Genomic DNA, 21611 nt, shown 5'->3' with positions numbered 1-21611 from the left:
AAGAAGAGGGAGGAGTTTTTATGACGCTCAGCATCCGTCTAGTTTTCTAACATCTTATTATTTCTAGTATCTGAGTCAGACGACGACACTCCTGATCCTGATCCTGATCCTGATCCTGATTCTGGTTCAGGTCCCAGTTCAGTTTCCACGATTTAAAACTGTTTGACCTAAAACTAGAACTGATCTCCTCACGGGTTCCACAGGTTTGTGGCGTCTCCTGCGTCTCCTCAGTCCTCAAACCTTTTTAATCCAGTCAGTTCTCAGAGTTCTGTCGTGTTCTGGATCCGCTTTGGTTTCTGACTTTAGTTTATTCATTAGTTTAGTTTATTTTAGTTTAGTTTATTCATTAGTTTAGTTTATTTTAGTTTAGTTTATTCATTAGTTTAGTTTAGTTTAGTTCATTCTTTAGTTTAGTTTAGTTTAGTTTAGTTTAGTTTAGTTTAGTTTATTCATTTGTTTATTTTATTTTATTTTAGTTTAGTTTAGTTTAGTTTATTCATTTGTTTAGTTTAGTTTAGTTTAGGTTAGTTTAGTTTATTCATTAGTTTATTTTATTTTAGTTTAGTGCAAAATGTAAAAAGCAAACAAAATAATCAAACAGGAATGGACTCACTGAACAAAATAACACAAAATAAAAGTGGGAAGAAGTAGAGATTTATAGATGGAGGCTCATTCATCAGATAGATTTACTCATCTGAGTAGATATAGAAACTAATATATATATATATATATATATATATATAGACAGAGAGAGGGAGAGAAAAGAGTCTTTCTAAATGTTTTTACTAACACAAGTTAAAATCCTGCCCAGTCTGGAAACGCTTAAGGATCCGGTCTCTGGGAACATTCGCTGTGGGTTCACACGGTTTTCTTTATTTTAGAGCAATAACAGAGGACGTCCGATTTCCTCCTCCTGCTCCTCCTCCTCCTCCTCCTCCTCCTCCTCCCTCTATACGTTCCACTCATCCTCGGTGTCGTTTCTTCCTCCCTCTAGTGGAGAACGTCCAGCTGAGTCTGGTGCTGCAGACGGAGAACAAAGGCTCGGTTGTAGCGGGAGGCGAACTCAACGTCTGTCTGGACGGCATGGTTGTTGATCTGGGCTCGTTGCCCAATGGCAGCGCGGCAGCAGACAGTGAGTCCCACCTTTACCACACACACACACATTCAGACAGACACGTTCACTGAGGTGAAAACTGGAATGGACAAAGAACGACCTCTAAAAAACGCTCAGCGCCTCCGACGTTTACATTTATATAAATATATATATAAATCACTGTCAGTGAGTTTCACGTTCTCTGGAGAGAAACAGCTCAGAGACCGATACCGATACCGATCCCTGCTCAGAGATGAGATATGAAATAAAGATGTTCAATATGATAAAATAAGATTCAGTGTGATACAATACGATAAGAGAGAAAAATACAACATAGTAAGATACGATACAATGTGACTTAATACAATCAAAGTTACGTTGAGATAAGATTTGTTAACATTCATTCATCCAAAATAACACAAAATGAGATCAGATATGTTACAATTAGATGTGATACGATGTGATTGAATACAGTAAGATACAAAAATATTCAATACGTCACATTATGATACAATACGATGTGATTTAATACAGTAACATTCGATTAGATACAATAAGATATAAGATCAGACACGTTACAGTTGATACAATAAGATGCGACGTGTTCCAGTGCAATAAGATACATTTCAATACAATTTAATGTGATTTAATGCAGTAAGATACGATAAGTTACGATAAGATTCAATATAACATGAAACGATACAATACGATACGATGACACACTTTGTGAGTCAATGAAGAAACGTTAACATTCAGTAGGAGATGCTGCGATAAGTTACGATAAGATAAGATGCAATAAAATGTGTTTATTTATTTATGACGTAAAATAAAATCTGATACGATACAATGAGTTGCATCACGTTGCGATAAAAATTAATATTGTGATAAGATTCAAGATGACGTGATACGATACTTTGTGAGAGTTTAATACGACTCAGTTTAATACATTAAGATATGATAACGCTCAATATGACGTGTTGTGATACGATAAGTTACGATAATACATTCACACTTCATTCGTTCATTTATAATAAATTAAGATCAGATATAATAAAATTATGATGCGATTTAATACAAAAAGATTCAATACGTTGCGATACAATGAGAATTAAGATACGATGAGATTCAATGTGATGTCATACGATGACATAAGATGTGACACGATTTAATACATTAAAGCTATGATAAGTTTCAATAAGATTCAATACGAGACGTTGTGATAAGATGAGATTCAATATGACACGATACAGTAAAATAAGATCAGATACAGTCGATACAATAAACGTGATACAATGTGACGTGTTGCAATACGATATGATACGTTGATCCGATACAATTTAATACAGTAAAGTACAATAAAATTAAGTCCGATACAACGAGATACAATATGTTGTGACACGATACGATAAAATAAGATGCAACACAATATCATGAGATAACGCAATTTAATATGATGTGATTTAATATAGTAACATGAAGATTCAGTACGATATGTTGAGATATAACAGGTTGTAAGTTATGATACAGCAACGACAAGATAAGATCAGACAACATGACAGGATGCAACACAATAAGATAAGAAGATATGATAAGAATCAGTGCAGTGCTTCATCCTATAATAGAATAAGATATAATATAGTAACGTAATGTAAGATATGATAAGATTTACCTTTTATTAAATGTCTGTTGGAGGAGAAATTCAGCAGCTTTATCAGTTTATTTTATTTATTTATTTTGAACAAAGATAAAAACGGAAGCAGGAAGAAGATTAAACGTATCAACTCTTATCAGCCTGAGACTCGTTGCCATGTTGCATGTCTCTACTTATATAATGAATGGATTTAATGTGTTCACTTCAGTAAACATGAAGTAAAGTCCACAGTAGTAAGTTGTGTAATGTCTGTGGACGACAGCCGAGAGAAAACAAGAGCGTCTGTGTGAGTGCGACCGTGTGCGATCTGTCAAATGTGGTGAAACGCAGGGAACGAGAAGAAAGCGAAGTATCGTCATGGAGAAAACAAAAAAATAATAATAACAGCGTGTCGTACAGTCTGTGTTTGGGACTTTTTATGACGGTATATTAAAGTGAACACACAGACACACACACACACACACACAGAAGAGCAGACGTCTTATTACTACAGAATATTAAACCATTTTTCCTCCTCACACACTTTCCCTTCCTGTCTCGCTTTAATATTCACTCACGCTGCCAGAAACCACACACACGTGTTTGCACTGGGGGATGTTTGGGAGTCTCTCCACCTCCTAACGAGCTTTTCTCTCCACTCCTGCATTGTTTGAATCCCTTCTTCATGGGTTCGTATTAATACCGTCCATGCAAACAAACTGTGTGGTTTGTCGTTGCGGTGCAGTGAGTTGGTGTCGTTTTATGAAATGACAACATCGAGCGGTTGCACGGTTCAAAAATATTATTATTATTTGCTGAGTAGATGGAGTTCACGAGGCTTATTTAAAATCCAGCGATAAATCCAGAAATGTTCACGTCTCATCGGTGTTGCCGCTCGCTGACGCAGGGTTTTACACGCTCACTCGCCGGTTCATTAGGTACAGTAGTAATAACACATGCGTTACAGTAAATAAACAGTCCTGCACTAAATCCACGCTTCACTGAAAACCTTGTCAAGAGGCTTTGTGTCTGAAAATAAGTGGAAAATAACTGATGCCATGTCCTCTGCTTCGAGTCAGACGCTGCTACTTTTTCTAAACTTCCTTTAGTTAATCAGTGATTAGCTGAAGAAAGTTTTAAATTAAAAGGTTATTTGTCTCATACACGTTTAAGAGATAAAGAAAAGAAGATGATATAGGCAATTATAAGGCAAAACAAACCATTTTATTTTTGTAAAACCATTTGTAAAATATTTATGTAGCAGTATAGGAGTATTTAAGTCAATATAATAAGAATATATAAAACAAAACAATAATATTAAGTCAATAAACGGATACATAAGAATTTATAAGAATATATAGAGTAATACAAGCACAGCTCAATATAATATAACTATATGTATTATAAAAATATATAAAATAGCATAAGTCGGGTTCTTTAAGTGAATATAAGAGAAATATAGTCAATAAATATATGTAATAAATATAGGGAAAATGTTTACGATAGTAAACAATAAAAAAAAATATAAAATAAGGAGCATTTTTTATATAGAGATACATACGTTTACAAATATAAGGAAATTATGTTTGTTGGTAGTTAACATACAACAATTAACTATTTCAGCTATTTATAATTTGATAATAAATTAATGCATTTCCTTCACACGTTTTCCTTTTTTTAGAATTAATTATTAGTTAATTAATGTTTATTTGATCTGCTGTAACAGGCAGTTATTTAACCGATAATAATATTCATATTATATTAATAATTATGGATCATAATTGACCTGGATCATCTTGATAATCTGCAGTGAAGAGAAATAACTCGTCCGTGTGGTTGTGAGGGCTGAACCAGAAACTGTCAGCGATCATGAGTCTGGAGACGCTTCGTGTCCGAGCTTTAAAAATCTGCTTCCACAGAATTAAAGTCTGATTGCGCTCGTGTTATTTTAACCCACAGTCGGTGTAACTCAGCACCTGGAGACGTCAGATGAACAGAACACTTTCTTATATTCTTAAATCTCTTCAGTATTCGCACTATTTTGTTATATATCACGTAAAATAACCTTTTAGCTGCATTAAATGTCAAATAAGAAGATTTAAGCGTAAAGAAAACCCCGTCTGCTCGTTGTTTTTACGTCCGTAGCTTCACTTTCTCTGCTTCACGCCGGGATTTTATTTATTCTTCTCACCGAAGCCGAGTTTAGATGAGAGAGTTTCGGTCGAAGTTTAAATCTTGCAGCCGTTTTTTTTTTTTTTTTTTCCTGCCAAGATTAACATGTCAAGAATATTGTTTAAACTTAACGTAACTTAATACGGACAGAATATACAGACGTGGTGTTTCACTTCACCACACTCTGGATTTAGAGAACACTTAATCTCCGTGATCATGTTGTTGTTATTATTATTATTAAAGCAATAAGAAGAAAAAAAATAAAAAATCATTTCATAGCTCACAGGAGGGAGATTCCAAACCCAGCCACATGTTTACTGGCTCTCAGTTAGTGTTTTCTGTTTTGGAAGCTAAAGACTGGGTGTCTTTTTGACAAATGCCTCAGCTGCTGCTGCTGCTCTCGAACCTCGTTGCAACACTTAATACACAAGTCTTTTCATGCAGCGCCACACAGAAGCCACAGTGTGTCCTGGTGAATGGACACAGGCCGAGCGCTGAGGGCTGAACGTGGCCCCGATAAATGTCTCCCTTTGTGGCTGTTTAGATGCGTAGATGAGTTCAGCTAAGAGGAGGTTGTGAGTGCTGTCGTACCATGTGACTTCTCCAGGACATCAACATAAAAAAAAAAAAAATATTCCAGTAAAAGTGGAGGTGTTTTTTTTTTTTTTGTGCAAGTGGAAAGGTGTGAAAGTACAGACACACGGAAGCAACTTCAAACATCCTCCAGCAACGGAGGCCGAGAATTTACTCTTGAACGCATCACAAAGACCAACAACCAGCTAGTGCATACGCACATGCTTTAAAGGAAGTAGGTCTCCACTATTAGCTACTGTTAGCTGGGAGGCTAGGACGCTAGAAAGAGCTACTGTTAGCTGGGAGGCTAGGACGCTAGGAAGAGCTACTGTTAGCTGGGAGGCTAGGACGCTAGGAAGAGCTACTGTTAGCTGGGAGGCTAGGACGCTAGGAAGAGCTACTGTAAGCTGGGAGGCTGGGACGCTAGGAAGAGCTACTGTTAGCTGGGAGGCTAGGACGCTAGAAAGAGCTACTGTTAGCTGGGAGGCTAGGACGCTAGGAAGAGCTACTGTTAGCTGGGAGGCTAGGACGCTAGGAAGAGCTACTGTTAGCTGGGAGGCTAGGACGCTAGGAAGAGCTACTGTTAGCTGGGAGGCTAGGACGCTAGGAAGAGCTACTGTAAGCTGGGAGGCTGGGACGCTAGGAAGAGCTACTGTTAGCTGGGAGGCTAGGACGCTAGAAAGAGCTACTGTTAGCTGGGAGGCTAGGACGCTAGGAAGAGCTACTGTTAGCTGGGAGACTAGGACGCTAGAAAGAGCTACTGTTAGCTGGGAGGCTAGGACGCTAGGAAGAGCTACTGTTAGCTGGGAGGCTAGGACGCTAGGAAGAGCTACTGTAAGCTGGGAGGCTGGGACGCTAGGAAGAGCTACTGTTAGCTGGGAGGCTAGGACACTAGGAATAGCTGCTGTTAGCTGGGAGGCTAGGACGCTAGGAAGAGCTACTGTTAGCTGGGAGGCTGGGACGCTAGGAAGAGCTACTGTTAGCTGGGAGGCTAGGACGCTAGGAAGAGCTACTGTTAGCTGGGAGGCTAGGACGCTAGAAAGAGCTACTGTTAGCTGGGAGGCTAGGACGCTAGGAAGAGCTACTGTTAGCTGGGAGGCTAGGACGCTAGGAAGAGCTACTGTTAGCTGGGAGGCTAGGACGCTAGGAAGAGCTACAGTTAGCTCCTTCTTTTTCCTCTGCCACACTCTTCCTCCTTTTCCTCCACCGTCTTCTTCTTCATCATGCCACTTCTTCCTCTTCCTCCTTCTTCTTTCCCTCCTTTCTCTATTTTCTCTTTCCCATCTTCCTCTTCCTTTCTTCCCCTCCTCTCTCCTTCCTCCTCCTCTCTTCTTCCTCTTCTTCCTCCTCCCTTTTCATCCTCTCACCCCCCACCTTCTTCCTCTTCCTCCTCCCCTACTCTCTTCTTCCACTTCCTCCTCCTCCTCCCCTTCTCTATTCTCTTCTTCCTCCTCCCTCTTCTCCATCTTTTTTTTTTCAATGCTAAGCTAACTTGCGCCATCACTTGACAAGTAAATTCCAATTAAAGTCTAAACCAGAGAATTAAATGTAAAATATAAAGTTAGAGTAATGACTGTTGGTCAGGGGTCAAAGGTTAACGCTCCCCAGTTCGTCTCCATGTGGCCGTTTTTTTGGAGACTCCACTCGACCCATAATCGCAAACATCAGGAGCGCTTTTGTCTAATTGGTTTCAGAGAACTGAGTAATTGAGTCTCATTGCAGCACAATCGCCTCCTGTGATCGTCGACTGGTGTTCATGGTAAGAGGAGCTGTGGGTACGGGGGGGGGGGGGGGGAGGAGCTTCCTGCTGGATAATTAGTGCATCGGTGATTATCTTTTATTATTAAGCCCATGACTGATAAGTAGTCTCTTATTACAACATGTGAAAGCTTTCATTTATTCTACGAAACCATGTTGTGGGAAGAAGATTAGTCGGTGGAGGAGATGTTAGTCTGGAGGAGGAAGATGTTAGTCTGGAGGAGAAGATGTTAGTCTGGTGGAGGAGAAGATGTTAGTCTGGTGGAGGAGAAGATGTTAGTCTGGTGGAGGAGATGTTAGTCTGGTGGAGAAAATGTTAGTCTGGTGGAGGAGAAGTTAGTCTGGAGGAGGAGAAGATGTTAGTCTGGAGGAGAAGATGTTAGTCTGGAGGAGAAGATGTTAGTCTGGTGGAGGAGATGTTAGTCTGGAGGAGGAGATGTTAGTCTGGAGGAGAAGATGTTAGTCTGGAGGAGAAGATGTTAGTCTGGAGGAGAGAGTAGTCTGGAGAAGATGAGTCTAGGTGAGGGGAGATGTTAGTCTGGTGGAGGAGATGTTAGTCTGGTGGAGGAGATGTTAGTCTGGTGGAGGAGATGTTAGTCTGGAGGAGGAGAAGATGTTAGTCTGGAGGAGAAGGGTCAAATCATTGGCTGCATCAAGCAGAGGAAACATCTAGAAACTACTAAAACTTAAACTTAAGACCTTTATTCCAGACTGGAAGGATAGCGGAGAACCATGGTCTACCAGGAAGAAATAAATCCTGATTGATGGAGAAACGTTTGGAAGAAAAGCAGCAGTAGAACTCAGGGCTGTGTTTAATAGTGGAAGGAAGAGCATTTCACACCATAGACAATGTGAAGGGAAGTCAAGGGACTGAACAGAAAACCACTGATCAGGGAGGACAACCGGGACAAAAAGGCTCCAATCTGCTAGGGAGCAGCACAAAGACTGGACTCTGAGACATGGAGGAAGGTCACGTGGTGCTATGGCGTTGCTGTGATGTGAGGTTGCTGCAGTTGCTCAGGTCCAAAGAATGAGGTCAGCTGACTACCTGAATATACTGAATGACCAGGTTATTCCATCAATGAGGTTTTTCTTTCCCTCGATGCCACGGCCATATTCCAAGACGACAACACCAGGATTCATGGGGCTCAGCTAGTGAAAGAGGTTCAGGGAGCATGAGTCCAGACCTGAACCCCATAGAGAAGGTTTGGGATGAGCTGGAGACTCAGACTCTGACATCATCAATACAAGATCTGAACTAAAAACACTGGATGAAATAAACCTGGTGACGTTGGAGAAGCTTCTTATTGAATCAATGGGATCTGAGCTAAAGGCGCTACAACCAAATACTAGAGTGTTGTTTTTCTTTTGGGTCAGACAGTGTAAGTTAGTCTTTTGTATTAGTGGGTCAAAATTGACTCAGCCCAAAATTGTCATATATATATATATATGAGGTTGGTGAACAGAGGGCTGAAGTGTGTGCACTTTCCAAAACCAAGGTTTGGAGTTGAAGTACTTGTCTTTGTGTGTTTTATGGCCTCATGAGTGTAGACGCAGACGTGTACATGTGTTTTGCGTTCTGGCCTGAATATACATGTGTGAGCAGCGTATAAAGGTGGGAGTGTGCTGGCGTTAAAGCTGCTCTGTGTTCTCGCTCTGAACGCATCTCTTGTTAGTTCGGAGGTTTCACTCATTTCCCCCTGGCAGCGTCTCAGACACACGCTGGCTTTCACAAACAAACCCTCGCACTCAAAGACACGACCAGAACCCGTGGAAGCGTTTCAGCGTTGGGAGCGTTGGCACAGTTTGTACGGGCGGTTAGAGGCTCACACACTCGCTCAGCATATTTCGCTTTGCTGCTCAGCGTCTTGACGGTGGCCGTAGTTTTTGGAACCGGTTGGACGTGTGTTGGCTCGGTAAACATCTTGTTTATTCCCCACCGGGGTGGCAGCTGATCCGGTCTGTTCTGAGGAACCGGCTAAAAAATTCATCCGAGCCAGCAGTCACCAGAAACATCCAGTTTATTAGCAGCTATTCCTAGCCTCCCGGCTAATAGTAGCTCATCCTCGGCAAACAGTAACTCTTCCTAGCTTCCAAGATCATAGTAGCTCTTCTTAGCCTCTGACCTAACAGTAGCTCTTCCTAGCCTCACAGCTAATAGTAGCACCTCCTAGCCTCCCAACTAATAGTAACCTCCAAGCAAACAGTAGCTCTTCCTAGCCTCCCCACTAATAGTAGCTCATCCTAGCTTCTTAGCTAATAGTTGCTCTTCCAAAACTCTCAGTAAATAGTTACTTTTCCTAGCTTCCAAGATAACAGTAGCTCTTCCTAGCCTCCCAACTAATTGTAGCTATTCCTAGCCTCCCGACTAATAGTAGCTCATCCTCGGCAAACAGTAACTCTTCCTAGATTCCCAGATCATAATAGCTCTTCTTAGCCTCTAACCTAACAGTAGCTCTTCCTAGCCTCCCAAATAATAGTAACCTCCAAGCAAACAGTAGCTCTTCCTAGCCTCCCCACTAATAGTAGCTCATCCTAGCTTCTTAGCTAATAGTTGCTCTTCCAAAACTCTCAGTAAATAGTTACTTTTCCTAGCTTCCAAGATAACAGTAGCTCTTCCTAGCCTCCCAGCTAATTGTAGCTATTCCTAGCCTCCCAACTAATAGTAGCTCATCCTCAGCAAACAGTAACTCTTCCTAGCTTCCAAGATCATAGTAGCTCTTCCTAGCCTCACAGTTAATAGTAGCACCTCCGAGCCTCCCAACTAATAGTAGCCTCCAAGTAAACAGTAGCTCTTCCCAAGCCTCACAGCTAATTGTAGCTATTCCTAGCCATCCCCACTAATAGTAGCTCATCCTAGCTTCCTAGCTAGTAGTTGCTCTTCCTAGCTTCCAAGATAATAGTAGCTCTTCTTAGCCTCTAATCTAACAGTAGCTCTTCCTAGCCTCGTAGCTAATAGTAACTCCTTCTAGCTTCCAAGATAATAGTATCTCTTCTTAGCCTCCAACGTAACAGTAACTCGTCGTATCCTCACAACTAATACTAGCTCTTAGCCTCTAACCTAACAGTAGCTTTTCCTAACCCTACAGCTAAAAGTAGCTCCTCCTAGCTTAACAGCTAACAGTAAGTCTTCCTAGCTTCCAAGCTAATAGTAGCTCTTCTTAGCCTCTATCCTAGCAGTAGCTCTTCCTAGCCTAGCAGCTAATAGTAACTTCCTAGCCTCACAGTTACACAGCCCTTTTTCACATTTTATTTATTGAAAAATAAACATAAAATAAAAACTATTTTCTTCAGCAACTTAAATGTGTTGTTGAACCTGAAGTGTGTGGCCCACGTGCCGTCCGAGTTGTGGAGATGTTTCTCCAGGTAGACGCTCACCAGACCGGTAATTAGAGCCGTGCCGCTAGGAGGGAGGCGGCCGATGACACAATGGTTTCTCCTCAAGACGACTGTTTATTTTTCTGTACGTCCACCAGGTTCTGTGCACAAGAAGCTCTTTCATAGCCTCAAAACAAGCCTGTGTGTGAGTGTGTAACCTGTTTGTGTTACTTTAGATAGCAGCAGATATATGTATGTGTAGAGATGTATATGTGAGTGTGTGTGTGTGTGTGTGTGTGTGTGTGTGTGTGTGTGTTGTGCACATGGGACGGCAGCTTGAGGAGAAAGTGAGTGTTAATGAAAAGCATGTTATAGGCCTGTGGTTTCCAGTCACACATTCCCTCACACCGCCCCACACCACATGCCACTACGCTCACACACTACGCAGCACATACGAGGATGAATGGCCTCCATTAAACCACCGACAGGGCTCCCAGTGCCACATGTGTCAAGTCCCAAATGTGGGATTCATTATTCAGGAGGTTTGTGGAGGACTGTGATAACTTTATCAGTTTCTGCTCAGATCTGCAGACGCAATAAAATACGTTTTATTTTATTAGGAAAATAAAACCTAGTCTGTAACTAACCGACTCTAAACATGTCGCTGCACTGATGGAAGATACTTGGTTGTAAACTCATTCATCTCCACATCGGCCCTGAACAACTTTCTTCCACTAAATATTTGTGGGCTGGAGAAGGTTGTGTAGCTTATTCTTATTCCTCCTACTCCCTCTTCTTCCTCTTATTCTTCCTTTAACCTATATACACACATATATATATGTAATATTCCCATGTCTGCTGGTGTCTCCGTTTGGTTTCTGTCTGTAAAGGACGTGTTGTGTCTTCATTGCAGAGATACTTCAGTCAGAGAGACCCAACCTGAGGAGGACCCAGAGTGAGGAGACCCCCAGTGCAGCAGGACCCCTCAGCAGGTCAGAAAACACTAGAGACTCTACCAGGATTACGGGTCCTGGTCTAAACCTTCACTAGTCATCTTCCTCATCCTCCTCCTCCTATATTATAATATATACATGTATTTATATAAACCTATATTATAATATCTGTATATCTATGTATATGTACTGTATATATGTAGGTAGGAGGAGGTTTGTTGACATCAGTCTGCTTTTTTTGTGATAAAATGGACATTTAACAAGAATACAAGTTACAACCAAAAAACATGACTCATGAATTGACAGTAGAGACGGTACAAAATTGACTGTAACAACTAAATTGCAAAATAATAATAGTGATAGTGTTAACCTTGCACTTCCACAAGGTGCAAGCAAAACCAAACCAGACCAAACATGCATAAAAATAATAAATAAATAAATTTATAATTAAAAATTTAAAAAAGGGGGCACCACCCACCACCCACCACCCACCACCCCAGCACCACACTCACACTGGTACGCTCTCTTTGGTCTACTGACATCCTATGGAGCGGTTATATCTGACAATCAGGAGAAACAAGGAGGTTAGAGTCTCACAATAAGACAAGAGTTTATCTTGTAAGTTCTTTCAGTGAGTCAGCTGTTGCACGCCAGTTGTTTATGGAAACCTCACTAGCGCCATTAATTCTAGTGGTTGACACTTCTAGACCTCAGTCTGCATCAGTCTGGCTTAATATTAACTACTTCTTCTTCCTTCTTCTTCTTCGTTTTCTGTTTCCTCCTCCTCTATATTAACATATTTATATTGTATGGAAAAAACAAACTTCTTCTTCTTCTCTTATTTATGTTGTTAAACCTCCTCCGCCCTGAGGAGGCAGCGGCCTCTTCTCTCATTTTGTATAAACTCAGAGTGTGTTCAGATTCAGAGAGGAAGGAGAAGCCGACACCTTAAAGACTCCTCATGTTTTCTGTTTTATCTGCAGGAGCAACAGGCACTCTGTGGGGGGGTCTCAGGGCGACTCCCCGGGGGGCACCCGAGGCACCTCCCTGACTAACGGAGACGTGGCTGAGGAGCAGCAGACCCCCGGGCCGGGCTCCTCAGGACGCCGCCGGTCCTCCAAGAGTCACGGTAGCCCTGGAAACAACACAGGTAGATACAGACACGGGCCTACCAGGCTGAGACCTCCACCAGCTATACTCTTCTTCTACTACTACTATTATACCAGCTATACTCTTCTTCTACTACTACTACCAGCTATACTCTTCTTCTTCTACTACTATTATACCAGCTATACTCTTCTTCTACTTACTATACCAGCTATACTCTTCTTCTACTCTATATACCAGCTATACTCTCTCTACTACTATACCAGCTATACTCTTCTTCTACTACTACTATACCAGCTATACTCTTCTTCTACTACTACTATACCAGCTATACTCTTCTTCTACTACTACTATACCAGCTACACTCTTCTTCTACTACTATTATACCAGCTATACTCTTCTTCTACTATTATTATACCATCTACACTCTTCTTCTACTACTACTAATACCAGCTACACTCTTCTTCTACTTCTATTATACCAGCTATACTCTTCTTCTACTACTACTGTACCAGCTATACTCTTCTTCTACTACTACTGTACCAGCTATACTCTTCTTCTACTATGATACCAGCTATACTCTTCTTCTACTACTACTATACCAGCTATACTCTTCTTCTACTACTATTATACCAGCTATACTCTTCTTCTACTACTACTATACCAGCTATACTCTTCTACTACTATTATACCAGCTATACTCTTCTTCTACTACTATACCAGCTATACTCTTCTTCTACTACTACTATACCAGCTATACTCTTCTTCTACTACTACTATACCAGCTATACTCTTCTTCTACTATTATACTAGCTATACTCTTCTTCTACTACTATACCAGCTACACTCTTCTTCTACTACTATTATACCAGCTACACTCTTCTTCTACTACTACTATACTAGCTACACTCTTCTTCTACTTCTATTATACCAGCTATACTCTTCTTCTACTACTACTATACCAGCTATACTCTTCTTTTACTACTACTATACCAGCTATACTCTTCTTCTACTACTATTATACCAGCTATACTCTTCTTCTACTACTACTATACCAGCTATACTCTTCTTCTACTACTACTATACCGGCTATACTCTTCTTCTACTACTACTATACCAGCTACACTCTTCTTCTACTACTACTATACCAGCTATACTCTTCTTCTACTACTAACATATACCACTTATTACCTATTTCTTACTTTACTACTATACCAGCTATACTCTTCTTCTACTACTACTATACCAGCTACACTCTTCTTCTACTACTACTATACCAGCTATACTCTTCTTCTACTACTACTATACCAGCTACACTCTTCTTTTACTACCAGTACTACATCTTCTCCTTTCTTCTTCTCACTGATATAAACCTGAACAGTCGTCCTGTCTGTGAATCTGACTCATCACTGAGTTTATTTGTTTGTTAGTTTGTTGTATCTTGTTTGTTAGTTTGTCTTCCCTCTGGCTGTAAAATAAAAACATCATGTCTCCGTCTCCTCCTTCCTCTCAGATAAAGTCGAGTTGACGTCTAACGGGCTGGAGAACAATCGTGGGGGCGTCGCCCGTCCTCCATCGTCGCCGTCGGGCAGATCTCCGGCCGCCAGCAGCAGCAACGGCAGCAGCCCCTCCCCGGGTCAGGACGCCCTGGGTCCAGCCGAGCCCAACACCACCACCGCCCCCACATCCACCTCCACCTCCGCCCCCACCACCACCACCACCACCACCACCTCCAGCACAGAGCCAGGAGGAAACAGCAGCGCAGAGCCCCCCACAGAATCACTCCCGGCCGGGTAAGAGTCACAACATCATGAAACATCCCATTTAATATTGAGTCCTGATTATTATTATTATTATTATTATTATTATTATTATTATTATTATTATATATGGGTTGTAGTTCCATTAGTTGACCCTCTTCCTCTTTGTCTTCTTCTTCCTGTTTCTTCTTCCTCCTCCTCCTCCTTCTTCTTCTAATGTATAAATAGAAAAGTGAGTCTCATTTGTGAAAATTTGCTTACAAAATCAAATTAAGTCTAGTTGTAAAATCTTCCTCCTCATGTTTCCTACTCTGTCTTCTTCCTCATCTTCCTTGTTCCTTTTCTTCCATATTATTCACCCTTTGTCGTCTTCTTCGTTGGTTTCCAGCCTTAAAGTCACTAGAACATCTAATTGACAGACAGATGTGATGCATCTGTTGCTGCTCTCTGTCCCGTCGATAATAATCTTGTTTTTGTCTTCAGTGCGAGAGTCAAACGTCTTCTTGGTGTTTGTGTCTGTTTGTGTCTCCGTGCAGCTGGGAGCAGAGGGTGTTGCCTCATGGCCGAGTGTACTACGTCGACCACAACACCAAAACCACAACCTGGGAGAGACCGCTGCCTCCAGGGTACGCCCCGTTACGCACTCCTCCGTGTCCTGGGTTACACCAGGTCTGGCTTTAAAACACATCTGCAGCAGACAGGTTTTACAAAATGGTTTGGGCCCTTTTTTTTTTTTTTTTTTTTTTTGGCTAAACGTCGTCTCAAACTCCAGCAAAAACATTTAGAAGTTTATTATTTTATAGGAAAAAAAAAACTACAACACGTCTTCACAGGGAGATGAAGCTTAAAGCTGGTGGATCATTTTCAGCTTTAGAGCTGCACACAGTCGGCCATCTTGTTTGAATAACCTTTATTTAGTGGACAGAAAGGTTGGTGCTTTAAAGGCTAATGCTGCTAGCATGCTACAGCTAATAGCCAACAAGTGGAAGAAGAAGAAGATAAATAAGAGGAGTAGAAAGATGAGAAGGAAGGAGGAGGAGGACAAGAAGAGGAAGAGGAGCTGGTGGAGGAGAACATCAGCAACAGGAGAAGAATGAGAATGATGAGAAGGAGAACAGGGAAGGAAGGAGGAGATATGATGAGGAACAGATGAGGATGGAGAAGGAGAAGAAGAAAATGAAGAAGGGAAAGAGGAAGAAGATGGAGAAGATCAGATTAGGGAGAGATGAAGATGGAGAAGAGAGGAGGAAATATGAGGAGAAGGAAGAAGGAGGAGGACAACAATAGAGGAGTAGAAGACCGAGTAGGCAGAGAACAGAACAGAGGAGGAAGACGTGAGTAGGATGAGAAAGAAGGAGAAGAAGAAGATGAGGAAATAACAGAGTAAGAAAAACTAGAAGCAGCATGGATTCCAGCTTTCGTTCATCTTTCTTTTTCTTCCTCCTCGGAAACTCCTCGACGTTAATTCGTTCATGTTTTTATTGGGAGATGATTAGTAAAGGTTACCGTGGTTACCGTGGTTACCACGAGAACTTCTCTTAAAGGGAAAAGTGAAAAGTTGGTCTCCATGGTGACCACTGGTCCAGGTCTCTCTGCTCTCTCTCTCTCTCTCTCTGTTCCTCTTCTCCTTCTTCCTGCTTCAACCTGACGTTCGTTCATTTATTTATTAGTGGATGATTAGTAGAGGTTACCATGGTTACCACCAGAACCTTTTACTCATTACTCCATTAGATTATTCCTCGTTTATTTATTTGGCTTTAAGAGAGAGTTTTTTTTTTGGTCCCTCGGTTTGATTGTCGTGTTTGTTCGTAATGAGAACACAGTTTTCTTTCTGCCAGAGCTCGGCCCATTTGTGACGTTTTCCACTCGGCCCCGTCCCCTGTATTTAGGTAAAGGTCACCCCCACCCCCTTTCCCTTCAGACCGTCACCCTCCACCCCCCCCATCTCAGTTTTTCCACTCAAGCAAACGAGAGTGCGGGGGCCCGGAGAACAAAAGTCCTTTCTTAGCTCCACATGTACTTCCATCCACCGCCGTGTGTTGGCGGCTGGCCGGCGTGGCCCTTCAGAGGGTCAATTAGCGAGCTAATGCCGGGCTAACGCTCCAGCGGCACACACCAGGAACTGTTTAGGGGTGGGTGGAGGGGGTGGAGGGGGTGTTGGTGGGGGGGTTGCTGCTGCTGCTGGCAGATGGGGGTAGTTGGGCAATAATCGAGGTTTGGAAGCTGAAATAATGAAAGCCATCCGGAGCCACAGCGCTCGCTATCGAATATTCTGAGTTTGAAGCTGGTGACGCAACTCGAAACTGAAGTCACTCTGGTTTTTAGAGTTGCACAACGTCTCCTTAAATATTCACTGTTTAGCCTTTTTGTTTTTTTCTGCCTTTTTTTAAATCGACAATTTAATAAACTCACAGGGTCTAAAACCAAACAGGGAACAGAAAAAGTACACAGACAAGTAAGACTTTGGTCCAGAAAGAAAGGAGGGAGGAGAAAACTGGTTGATTCACATAAAAGCAGAAGTTTTTGTAGATGAAAAAGAAGGAGGAAGAATTAGAGGAAGAAGAAGGAGGAAGTCGTCCTTTTCCTCCACCGACTTCTTCCCGTCTTTAGTGAAGCTGTTCTGATATTTAACAACGTTGTTTCTGGCCCTTTAATGATGGAGAAAAACTAGAAGAGCAAAAAAAAAAAAAAAAAAAAGATTTGTTTAGTAAGAAATGGCACCAAACTGGAACGGCCAAAACCAAAAGTGCAGCAGCGAGTTGCACTTAATCAGAGCGGTGATCAGTAATCAGGACAACGGTTTAAATGCGTTATTTTTATTTTTTTTGTCAGTAAAAGTTGTTTTAGTGTCTCCAGACCAGCGACAACTCGGCCTGGACGGGTGTGATGCTTTGTTGGATTATTTATTTATTATTTTGCATCTAGTCCACAAGGAAAAGTAAAAGGTTAATCTCCATGGTGACCACAGGTCCAGGTCTCTCTGGTCCTCTTCTTCCTCTTCTTCCTCTTCTTCCTTTCCTCCTTTATCTCTGTTCTTCCTACTTTTCTTCTTCTTTCTTCTGCTTCTGAAAATAGCTTCTTATGAGAATCAATAACCACTGTTTTCTCCTGCACTTTTCTTTATTTCACATTCACATATTAAAGGACCAAAGGTTTATGGTCTGTGAACTTTTTTTTGTCCCATGTTTGGTTCTAGAAATCCCCTAAAATAAAAGACTTGATAAAATTGCCAATTTAAAAAGCAGAAAAACATACACACACACAAAAAAAAAATTGCAAACCAGTGAATATTTAAGTCAAATTCAAACCCTCTAAAATAAACGAGTGGTGGGACATCAGCGATTTGGTGACGAATAAATAATACGCTGTCCTGAAGAAGATCAACGATGTCCTTAATGTGGACGGGACGCGTCTAGTTCAAAGGGAGACATGGACAGTTAATGACATGGTAACAGACAGATGGACTAAGTAGAGACTCTCAGACGAACCACCAGAGATTCTGGACATTTTCCTTTTCTGCGGCTCCACTAAGTAATGCAGCTAATATCAGAGGAGGAACAGACTTATTCCTGCTTCTTAACCTTCACAGATCTCTCAGCTTGGAAGTTTTTCCCCTTGTTGGAAAAACAAACAGGATGTGAAGTAAACCGAGATATATTCTAGACAAAGTTATAAATATTTGTCGACTTCTGATGAATCTTTAATCCATTCTAAGGTTAATATCACATTGAGTTGTTGTACTATACCAGCTATACTCTTCTTCTACTACTACTATACCAGCTATACTCTTCTTCTACTACTACTATACCAGCTATACTCTTCTTCTACTACTACTATACCAGCTATACTCTTCTTCTACTACTACTATACCAGCTATACTCTTCTTCTACTACTACTATACCAGCTATACTCTTCTTCTACTACTATAACGCTATACTCTTCTTCTACTACTACTATACCAGCTATACTCTTCTTCTACTACTACTATACCAGCTATACTCTTCTTCTACTACTACTATACCAGCTATACTCTTCTTCTACTACTACTATACCATTGTACTGTATTGTAAATAGCATGCAGTGAAAAGGGAGGAGGAGGAGGAATAAGTAGGGGATTGAGAATGAAGAAAAAGATGAAGAGGAAGAAGAATAAGAACAAGAAATGTGGAAGAAGAAATAAGTAAGAAGAGGAAGAAGAAGAACAGAGAAGGAGGATGAAGAAGAGGAAAAGAAAAGGATGATGGAGGAGGAGGAAATGAAGAAGTGATCAGGAGTAATATAAATAGAGAACTAGAGGAGGAGGAGGACGGGGGAAGAAAGTCTTCGCCCATCCTCGTCTCCGGTCCTGAATTGAATCTTCGTCTCTCGTCTCTTCTTGTCTGAGTCTGTCCCGAGGCCGAGGACGACTGCGATGCACGAGCAAACTAAAAACCTCTCGTCTAAATTCTGCGGTGCTGAAGTCAGAGGTCTGAGAATAGCAGCAGAGCTTTGTGTTTGTGTTTCTGTGTCACTATCTCAGCTCGTGTCCAGACCCCCTCGGTCTCCGGGGACAGAACGGGGACGTACATGAGCCTTTGAGTCATGAACACTGGAACGCAGACTCTCACCACAGCGCATGGTTAGCATCAGTCAGAAACCCCACGGCTTCCATTGTTCCCCGTCATCGTTTGGGAAGCGAGCGCCGGCTTTGAATAAACCGCTGGACGGCGTGTGAAGCTTCGCCAAACGAACGATAACACAGAAGAAAAGCCAGCTTTAAAGAGAGTTTCTGCAAAACTAATGTTGTCATTGGCATTTCCACAAATCTTCCTAGGTTCCTAGCCTCCCAGGTACAATAGCTCCTCCTAGCCTCCCAGCTACAGCTAGCTCCTCCTAGCCTCCCAGCTACAAGTAGCTCCTCCTAGCCTCCCAGCTACAGGTAGTCCTTTTAACCTACAAACTACAAGTAGCCCTTCCTAGCCTCCCAGCTACAAGTAGCTCCTCCTAGCCTCCCAACTACAAGTAGCTCCTCCTAGCCTCCCAGCTACAAGTAGCTCCTCCTAGCCTCCCAGCTACAAGTAGTCCTTATTAAGCTACAAACTACACGTAGCCCTTCCTAGCCTTCCAGCTATTAGTAGCTCTTTCTGGCCTCCCAGCTACAAGTAGCTCCTCCCAGCTCCAGGTAGTTCTTTTTAACCTACAAACTACAAGTAGCTCCTCCTAGCCTCCCAGCTAATAGTAGTCCTTCTTAACCTACAAGCTCCAAGTAGCCCATCCTAGCCTCCCAGCTAATAGTAGTCCTTCTTAACCTACAAGCTCCAAGTAGCCCGTCCTAGCCTAAAGTAGCTCCTTGTAACCTTCCAGCTAATAGTAGCTGTTCCTAGTCCCCCAGCTAATAGTAGCCCTGCCTAGTCTCACAGCTATAGTAGCTCTTACTGGCCTCCCACCTACATGTAGCTCCTCCTACCACCCCGGCTACAAGTAGCTCTTCCTAGCCTCCGCACTAGTAGTAGCTCCTTCTGTTTCAGCTTTTGAATGATTAATACAGACTGTTAGTATTTGATATTGCTCCTGATTTCCTGTTTCTATTCAATATTATATGAATCAACATCGTATCCCTGCGTTGTGCATATTTGCCCAATAAAGCTGGTTCTGAACATTTTTCTTTTTAACCATATTTGAAACCGAACCTTATTCTGACCTGAGCCTCCTCTTGTTTTCTCTCTCTCTTTATATCTTTTTTTTACCCCCTCTACTTTTCTCGGCTACCTCCTTCTCTCTATCCACCTCCTCCTTCTGTTTTCCTTCCTTTTCTTGTCTCTGTTTCTTTTTCCGTGGCTCTATAAATCAGCCTTGTTACTTTCAGCAGCTTTCTAAAACAAACGCCCACTCTTTACGCGTTTAACCCTTCATGGGCCCAGGAACCATATCTGGTCACTTTATCTCATCTTAAATTATTTCCCTGGTTCCTCTCAGTGAGGTTTGTTGTCATGTGGTTTTCATTGAGCCAATCAGAGAAGATCAAGGAAACATTGTCAGGTCTAATCAGGGTGTAATGTGGTCTACAAGGTCCCCCCTCTGAACTGGTTTATCAGGAACCATGAAGAAGAACAAGTGTCCTAATGTTTCTAATGTGATGATGTTGACAAGTGTCTGAATCAGCTCTGATGTTCTAATGTGACAAATACATGTTTACATTAGTTTAAGGACCAGGAACCAGATATGAGACATTCATTTTTTTAAAAACATCGTATGAGACGAAATGCCCTGTAAAGACTTAATAAACATCCCGTCTTCCTCCTCCTCCTCCTCTTCCTCCTCCTCTTCCAGCTGGGAGAAGCGAGTGGACCAGCGGGGCCGGTTCTACTACGTGGACCATAACACCAGAACCACCACATGGCAGAGGCCCACGGCCGAGTCGGTGCGAAACTACCAGCAGTGGCAGAGCCAGCGAAACCAGCTCCAGGGCGCCATGCACCAGTTCAGCCAGCGCTTCCTCTACCAGGTACTCCACGCTTTCACCTTTTAATACTGGCCTCCCGAGTATTAGTAGCTCTTTCTGGCCTCCCAGCTACTAGTAGCACTTCCTAGCCACCCAGCTAATAGTAGCTCTTCCGAGCCTCCAGACTATTAGTAACTCTTCCTAGCTTTCCAACTCATGGTAGCGCTTCCTAGCCACCCAGCTAATAGTAGCTCTTCCTAGCCTCCCGAGTATTATTAGCTCTTCCTAGCCTCCCAGCTAATAGTAGCTCTTCCTGGCCACCCAGCTACTAGTAACTCTTCCTGGCCACCCAGCTAATAGTAGCTCTTCCTGGCCACCCAGCTACTAGTAGCTCTTCCTGGCCACCCAGCTAATAGTAACTCTTTGTAACCTCTTGTCTTGTCTTCTAGACACTCTTTCGTTCCTCTTTCATTATCATTTCAGTAGCTTCAAGGTTGCTATATTGTCCTCGATCACATAAACAAAGCATTAGTGGAGTTTCTTATAGACATTTTACCCAAGTGTTTAGTTGAGTTTAAATGGGAACATCTGTGGTTGTTCTCCACCCGAAACTCACATTTCTAGAATCGACCTGTAATGAGAGAACATTGTTCAGATTAAGAAATGATGGAATTATTACCAGCAGACCATGTGATCTATTCATTCGCCACTTAAAAAATTATCAGTAATGAACAGACAGCTATACACCATCGTCACATAAAGCCCCGCCCAAATGATTTGATTGGCCCAGAAGATCTTATCATGTCAGGCCTCATGGGATTCCCAA

At 42.0% G+C, this 21611-nt stretch overlaps 1 protein-coding gene across 2 annotated transcripts in view; it reads left to right on the top strand.

Annotated features, from left to right (window-relative positions):
• The window catches only part of wwp2 (WW domain containing E3 ubiquitin protein ligase 2), a 53962-nt gene that overhangs the window by 7186 nt on the left and 25165 nt on the right, over positions 1-21611 (top strand). For both annotated transcript variants that reach the window (XM_047596711.1, XM_047596710.1), the window contains exons 5-10: positions 995-1132; positions 11458-11536; positions 12481-12647; positions 14118-14397; positions 14901-14990; positions 20674-20848. In XM_047596711.1, the coding sequence (XP_047452667.1) occupies positions 995-1132; positions 11458-11536; positions 12481-12647; positions 14118-14397; positions 14901-14990; positions 20674-20848 (929 nt within the window). The remainder of the gene's footprint in view (positions 1-994; positions 1133-11457; positions 11537-12480; positions 12648-14117; positions 14398-14900; positions 14991-20673; positions 20849-21611) is intronic.

Source organism: Mugil cephalus, chromosome 10, assembly GCF_022458985.1.
Source record: "Mugil cephalus isolate CIBA_MC_2020 chromosome 10, CIBA_Mcephalus_1.1, whole genome shotgun sequence".
Classification (NCBI taxonomy): Eukaryota; Metazoa; Chordata; class Actinopteri; order Mugiliformes; family Mugilidae; genus Mugil; species Mugil cephalus.
Note: the sequence above shows the minus strand (reverse complement) of the source record. Positions and strands in the feature narration are given on the sequence as shown.